General features: G+C 50.5%; 1 protein-coding gene across 2 annotated transcripts; it reads left to right on the forward strand.

Annotated features, from left to right (window-relative positions):
* The first annotated feature begins 530 nt into the window (after positions 1 to 530).
* On the forward strand, positions 531 to 4,163 carry LOC130258250 (neurofilament medium polypeptide-like). 2 transcript variants are annotated; one of them, XM_056501458.1, is made up of 6 exons: positions 531 to 753; positions 1,112 to 1,183; positions 1,763 to 1,861; positions 2,310 to 2,423; positions 3,013 to 3,187; positions 3,713 to 4,163. In XM_056501458.1, the coding sequence occupies exons 1-6, from the start codon at positions 657 to 659 to the stop codon at positions 3,954 to 3,956; spliced, it is 801 nt and encodes a 266-aa protein (XP_056357433.1). In that variant the 5' UTR covers positions 531 to 656; the 3' UTR covers positions 3,957 to 4,163. The 2 variants fall into 2 exon arrangements, with proteins under 2 accessions (XP_056357433.1, XP_056357434.1); XM_056501459.1 differs by lacking the exon at positions 1,112 to 1,183 and having other exon boundaries at positions 538 to 753; positions 3,713 to 4,149.
* The last annotated feature ends 3,445 nt before the right edge of the window (positions 4,164 to 7,608 follow it).

Consider the following 7,608-nt stretch of genomic DNA (forward strand, 5'->3'; position numbering starts at 1 on the left):
ACATGGAAGGTGCACAGGAGCAGAGAATGGCTTCAGTTGGAAGGGACATTTAAAGGCCATCTAATCCAATGCACCGCAGAGAGCAGGGACACTTTTAACTAGATCAGGTTGCTCAAAGCATGAGCTTAAATATCTGCAGAGATGGATGCCCACCTCCCTGGGTAACGTGTGCCAGGATTTCAAAACCCACAGTGTACAAAATGTCTTTCTTATGTCTAATCTGAATCTACCATCTTTTAGATTAAAGCCATTCCCCTTCAGTCTTGTCACAACAGGCCCCACTAAAAATTCTATCCCATTTTTTACAAGCCCCCTTAAGGTACTGAAAGGCAGCAATCAGGTCTCCCTGGAGCCTTCTCTCTTCCAGGATTAACACCCAAAGAAGAGAGATCCCACTCCCCACAAACTCCACCCTGGCCATGAGGTCACAGCAGGCTCTGGGGTGACAGCAGGCTGAGGTCACAGCAGGCTCTGAGGTCACAGAGGTCCCAGAGCCCCGTGGTTGCACAGCACCACAGCCACCGACCACTCAGTCCTTGAGCACAACTGTTGCGGCAGCAGCGGCGGCGGCGGCGGCAGTGGTGCTGACATTGGGACAGCGGTGGCAGCACAGCGGTGGCAGCAAGAGCTGCGGGACTGGCAGAGGGCAAGGCACCATGGCCCTTGCTCTGCGCCTCTTCCTCCTGCTCCTCCTGGCAGTGGCCCTGCCTGCCAGGGCTGCCCAGGCAGCTCCGTGGCCAGCGCGGGGAGCAGGTGAGCCGGCGGCCTGGCTCCCCTTTCCCGGGACAGCGCTCCCTTCTCTCCAGAAAGCGTTGGGGATGGTTCTGCATAGGGCTTTAGGGAGGCTTTGCTCTGTGGGAGGGAGAGCGCTCACAGGGGCCCTGGGCTGCTCCAGTCACCCATCCAGGGATGTTGCACAGGGCATGGAAAGAGTGTGGAGAGTGACCAGAGGCAGCCCAGAGCTCCCCAGGCCCCTCTGCAGCTTTGGCCATGTCCATTCACATCTGGCTCACACAGACTTACCCGACCCGATTGCAGGTCCCAGTTCCCTTCCTAAGGCAGAAGGGGATTCCAGTACACCATGGAAATGCTTCTCTGTGCTCCCTTCTAGATGAGTGGGCTGAGAATGTTGATCCAGCAGCTTGGGTGGATGAGAGTTTCGATCATTTGACATTTCCTGAAGGCAAGTTCTCAGTGTGCCTTTCCTGAGAGTAAAATCATTCTCAGTGTGGCAAGGGCTCACTCAGGTGCCGCTTCCCATAAGGTCATCTCAGGGCTCAAAGATTCTGGTATCCTTGCCCTGCTCCCTTCTGGAGCCCTGGGTGATCCCACAGGGTTGCTGTCAGTGGGAGGAAGGAACATTTAGCTGTCAATGTTCTTCCCATGTGCATTGCCAGTGTCTCCTTCCGTGTGCTCTGTGCAGCCAGGAGAAGAGCAGAGAGGGAAGGGAAGGGCCCAGGGCTGTGCCATAGGGCTGTGCCCTGTATGGCTCCTTTGCCAGCCCTAGGCAGCCTGAGCTGCTCCTGCTGCCCCTGCCAAACTCTGGGTCTGGGTTCAGGGCTGCTGGCAGCTCCAGGGAGTCATTTCTCTGGTGACTGCCCTGCAAGGGGCTCCTTCCATCCCAGTGTGGGGACACTGCAGGCACGTGCTGCCTCTGCCCCTAATCCTGAGCAGAAGGCAGAGCTGAGGGAGTGCCTTGGAGCATTCACTGCACCCACTGGCCCTGCAGCCTGAATGAGAAAAGGAAATACTTTCCATTAAGGTTCTCCTAGTTGGGACTACCCAGACGTAGGAGACAAGAAATCGCTGGAGGCATCTGAACTTCTGGACAAGATGCTGAGCGACCTGGAGAGACGCCGTGGTGGGTGCATTTCCCTCAGCCTTCTCCTGAGACTCAGCAGCCGGGGGCTTTCTCTGCACATCTGGACACGCCGTGCCCAGCACAGCAGGAAGGGATCCATGGCAGCCTGGCTGCCCTGGTGCTGCTGCTGTCACACCCTGCAGGGCTGTTTCCCAGCCTGGCCTGGCTGCAGCTTCTCCCCAGCCTCTGCAGGAAGGCCTTTGGCATCAGCTCACAGGGAGCCCAAAGTGCCCCATGCAGACCCTGAGATTCCCTGAAATTTCCCGGTCTTGTGGTAGATCAGGAGAGTTTGTGGTTTGGACAAGAGAGCGCCCTGTCACAGTCTCAAGTGCCTGGGTCTTTTCCTGATCCTTATCCATGATTTACACAAGCATTGCCTCCTGAACATGCCACCTCCCTGAGTGGTGAAAGGTTCCATCTGATCCAGATGTCCCTTTTCTTTCTCAAGCGATGAAGCAAAAGAATGTGCAGATGCTGGCATATCCTAGAGGAAGCAAAGGCTCTGTGCCAACCCCTGATGAAGGAAAGGAGGAGATGGCAGGAAAAGGCTCAGGAGCAGGAGGTAATGGCTGTGCCAGCCTCAGCCCTTGCCCTTGCATGGCCTGGCAGCAGCCAAAGCTGGAGGCGCCTCAGCTTCGAGGCCTCTGGAGCTTGTTCCCAGCTCCTGGGAAAGGGGACTCGTGCACCAAGGTCCCTCCTGCTGCAGCTGCTCCCGGAGCTGCCCTGAGTGCCCAGAGGCCCAAGGCACAGGAGCAGCCCCGAGCAGGAGCCCTGCCATGAACCCAGGGCCACAGCCAGTCCTGGCTCCCGACTGGGCAGGGGCTGCACTGGCTCCTGACAGGGCCTGACTGTGTCCCCTGGGGCTGGGGGAGCTGTCACGGGGCAGGGAGGGTCGGGGCTGGCAGTGGCTGCTCAGGGATGGGTTGGGCCCGGGTCCCTGGAAGGAGCCACTGCCCAAGCAGCTGCGCTGTCCCTGGGCTCTCCTCCCGGCCTTCTGGGCTTTGTTGGGTGGCACAGCCTGTGCCAAGGGGGCCAAGGTGCCTGCAGGCCCCAGTTCTGGGGGAAACAGAGATTGTCCTGGCTGTATCCAGCGAGCTGCCAGCTCAGCAGTGGAGCACAGCATGGGCTCACACTCCCCATTGCTCCCACAGAAGCGCTTGGCAAGTCAGATACAGATGTCAAGAATCCATCGACCACCCCAAGAGTTTTCTGCCCCCAGGACGTGCGCAAGTCCTGCATGATAGGCACAGTAGTGACACTGTTCACTGTGCCACTTTCCATGGTCCTGTGCTATGTGGGCTTCCAGTGGTGGAAGGGAAGGAAACAGTAAGTTGTTTTTGTTGATCTCCATCCTCCAGCTTCTTTTAAGGCTGCTAATGGTCAGGAAACAATCCCAGTGAGGCTGCTGTGGAGGTGTGCATGGTCAGTGGTTGTCCACATAACTGCTGAGGGTTCTGCTGCTGTCCAGTGCTTTCATTGGCCTCCCAATTGCTGGGCCTTGTCCTGGGGAGCTGCTGGGGCTGCAGCCAGTGCTGGCTCCCACTGAGGCTGCGTGGCCAAGAGCAGCCCCAGGAGCAGCGGGCAGAGGCAGAGCAAGGTGGGGAGGAGAAAGAGCGGGGAGCAGATTGCCCTTGAAAGGCAGAGGCGCTCTGGGGCCCGCTCCTGGCCAGGGACCCTGCCCAGAGCCATCCCCTGCTGGCCGGGGCCTTGAGGGGCAGCTGTCCAGCTGGGCCAAGCTGTGCCAGCAGCTCCAGCCGTGCTGGGCAGCCTTGCCAGCTCTGGGCCCTGCTGGGCACGAGGCTCCCTGTGTGCCAGCAGCAGCTGGGGCCTCAGACACTCCTCTCTCCACAGTCGCCGTGCTGCAGCTCCTGCATCCCGGAGAAGAAGGCGTGACTCTCCCTCACCCCCAGAGAGCCCAAGGACCACCTGGTTTGACAGCTCTCAGACACGGCCTCAGCCGCAGAAGCCGCCCAGGAAAGCAGAGCACCAGCCCTCTGTGCCTCCCCCACGGCCCCCCAGCTCAGCCGTGAAGCAGAAGCCCCCCGAGATCCCCCCACCTCCTCCCCTGCCCAGCCAGCCGCCCTGGTCCCGCTAGGACTGAAACTGGACCAGCCACTCAGGACATGGGCCACCAACAGCTTGGGGCATCTGCTCTTCTCTGCAAATAACATGTGTTACCTATGGGTAACACCCAGAGGCAGTTTTCATACTGTTGTATCTCCGTCAGGAAGAGCTTGTTATAGATAAAAACGAGGTTTAAGCTGAATTAAATATGATTAAAATAAGGGATATTTATTTTGCGAACGAAACACGGTCCTCGATAGCCACAACCGCAAAGAAACAGCGCCGAGCCCGGGGTCGGCGTCGGGTGAACACACAATGATTCAAATTCTATCGCTCCGAATCCCCAAGTGTTCACAAAACAGCTTTGGTTAGTTCAGTTTTTATACAGTTTTTCCTTTCCAGGAGTGGAGGTCTTTGTCTTCTCTTGTCGTTCAGCATATTCATGTAGTTTTCTTTCACCGTGTTGGGCTGGACAAAACCACATCCTGGGAGACGAAGAATTCTGATGAGGTCATGTCCTGGCTTTCGGGAAGGGGACATGCAGATGTATCCTGTCCATCTCCGTTTATAGATGTATTTTTTCCATGGCATTGATTAAGGGTGCTTATTGGGTCCTTGTAGCTTGGCTGCCTCCCTAGAGAGGGCCATCTCTGCTGCTGCTAGGTCTATTAAGTTGTTAATTTGAGCTATCCTACTTTTGTTGGATGTTACAATGATATAATCAAGCGATCTGTGTCTTTACTGTCTGTGGTTTGGTTTTAGTCTTTTTTTTTTTCTCTGCTCTTACAAATATTGCTTTCTTTACATTACTATATAATTCTTACACAAATTACATTATATTCATCCGTTACAATCCCTCCCCTTCTATATAAACACATTAATTCGTGTCTAAAAATTTTAGTCTTCTTCAGATTCCTCGCTACTATCCCATTCTATCTCCCTCTCTACTCGTTCTTCAAACCTAGCCAATGCTTCCACTGCTTTAGTGTTTATTTCAGCCTCTTTTAATTTCATTATTTTGGATGTCGTGTTACCTGATATTCCTGAGGCTTGCCCTGGGTCCACAGGCATAGGTGCAGCTTGCATGCTTTGTACGACTGAGTGTATTAACCTGATAAAACATGGTATTAAACAGGGCAGGAATATTACCCCTGCTGTGGAACATGCTATAAAGAAAGCTATCTTTTTCCACCAGGCCTCTTCGAATAGCTGGTCCCACCAAGATGCCTGAAGGATTAAATTCCATTTTTGAACTGGGACGTGTGCTACCTTTTTTATTTCTGCGGCTAAACCCCTTATGGTCTCTCCATAATCATCGATTTCTATGCAACATTCTGACTCGTTGAATTTTCTGCATACCCCTCCCGCTTCAGCTAACAAATAATCTAAGGCTATTCTGTTTCGATATACAAAGGCCCGCATTTGGGAATGCTGTTTGGCTAGTAATTCAAGAGCATCAGAGGTATGGTTGGACACAATTTCCACCACTGCTTGCAATCTAATTAATCGATTTAATAAATATATGGGACTCCTATAACCCCAACTTCCATCTTGGGCCCATGTAGCAGGACCATAATACTCTATTATCCTTTCCGCAGGCCATTCCTCTCCATCCCAAGTTTGGGTGCCACCTACATTTGGCAATTTCTTTTTCAATTCTCTTTTTTCTCTGTTTAAGGTCTCGTATAAGGGTGCTCCTAACAGGCCACTTTCTGATCTTGGTAGGGTAAAGAAAACAGGTTGTATCATTCCCAGTGTACAGGACCCTTTCCATTTTTTTGGTAATTCACTATAAGCTTTTTTTCCACACACCCAGTATATTCCATCCGGCGCCTTCCATGTGATGTCTGTATCTTCTGGTTTGGTCCAATAAATACATATCTCTTCTAAGCATTGGTAAGGATTAACTCCAGAACCTTTTTTCCAACATAACCCAATTTTTTCACTCCATTCACGTGCCTCTTCCTTTTTGGGACTCCAGTACCCAAATGGGGGTTCTGGTTGCCAAATTTTGCTTTTATTATTTGAGTTTACTGTGAGAGTAGATATGCACGGTGTGTATCCTTCTAATTCAGTATACTCTTTTCCCTCCCGGCTAATACAAATTGTTCCAATAACTCTTTTGTTCAAGACCCAGCCTTCAGGTCTTTGAATTGTTTTTGAAATTTTTGTGTTATCCCGTTTCAGGAGTTGTTCTGGAGATAAGCCCTCACCTTTCCAAGGCCATTTTTATGCTGATTTCAAACCCCCATAGATCCAGCAATTTGACAAGCCTAATTCAGTGGCAATTTCCTGCATCAGATCAATGAACAAATTTTTATCTGAGGCAGGTAATCCCCAGTTATTGTACTGTTTTTCTAATTGATCATATTATTCACTCAATGTTCTTAATCTTTCCTGTTCTATTCTCTTTTTCCTCATTTCTGATTCCTGTCTCTTTAGTTCCTGGGCTACCTGTTTTATTTTACTTTCCGGATCTATACCCTCATTGTCCCTTGAAAAACAGAAAAAGTTATCAAACTGTAGACACCCTCTGTCATCGTTTGCATCCAATAGGTCAGTGATAACTGGCTTATTATTGCTTGTTAACCTGTTCTCATACTTTAAATTTTTACCCACCCAATAAGTTTTACCCCCCATTGTACATATTTTTAGCTGGGTATGATCATAACATAACTGATTTACCTGAAAGTAGGCTACAAACATTGATTTCTTATTTTCTCCTATCCACACCGTGCGATTACATTGTTCACAAGTAGGGATCGATATTGATTTTGTATCCCTTTTTTGTCTGTGAGTTTCTGACTGGCCCATATTAAATCTCACCTTTGTTTCATAGCGGATTGTTTTCCTGTTTAACTCACATTTTGCGTATTGAGTACCATTAAGAGTGCAATATTTTTTCTTTCTTTATTATGGGTGCATTCAATTGGGGTGAGGTATGTCGTAGCACTTGCTCCTTTTTGCTCCCCTTTTATGTGCAAGCATTCCCCACACTCATCACTTAGACTTCATTTCCCAAAGCCTAGTGATTTCACTGGGGGCATATTAGTTGCTTGGCACACAACTAGGCTCAGGCCCATCAGGACTCCCCACAGGGATACCCATCTGCCTTTGCCTACGCCCACTGGGGTGCCTCCAGTGGCGAGGAAAACCATCTTCTTGGCAGCACGTGTACCCTTCCCAGGGTCCAAGACTAGACCGAGCTGAATACCTCCTTTTAAGAATGCCCCTCTTAGATAATTTAATTGTATATGCTTTGCAAGGTACTCTATTTGTCCTTCGACACTCGATCGTTAGCCTTGGAGACCAATTTTCCTCTTACACTGTGTCTGTACACACAATACCAGGTCAGAGAGTCTAATTCAATTAAGTTCAAATTAGTGGTGAGTATTTAAAATTTGACTAGTCAGAGACCACTCTTCTCCTAGATACTTGGTACATAAGCCCTTAGGATGATACCCCCCCCCTTTACAAATGTGCAACCAAAAAAAATGGATAAATGGATAACATCCACACCCTCAAACTGTACACCTTATGTGATCTCTGTTGTCCACTTACTTGGTCCTTGCAATTTTTATTTTTAGATCTCCAGGAGTGGAAGTGATTCTCCACTCAGGTGTCTCTTCTCTAAGCTCAACCTTCTTTACTCGTGAAGCATGGGTCCAGCCTTTTTCTGCGGT

This window comes from Oenanthe melanoleuca, chromosome 12 (assembly GCF_029582105.1).
Source record: "Oenanthe melanoleuca isolate GR-GAL-2019-014 chromosome 12, OMel1.0, whole genome shotgun sequence".
In the NCBI taxonomy this organism is placed as follows: Eukaryota; Metazoa; Chordata; class Aves; order Passeriformes; family Muscicapidae; genus Oenanthe; species Oenanthe melanoleuca.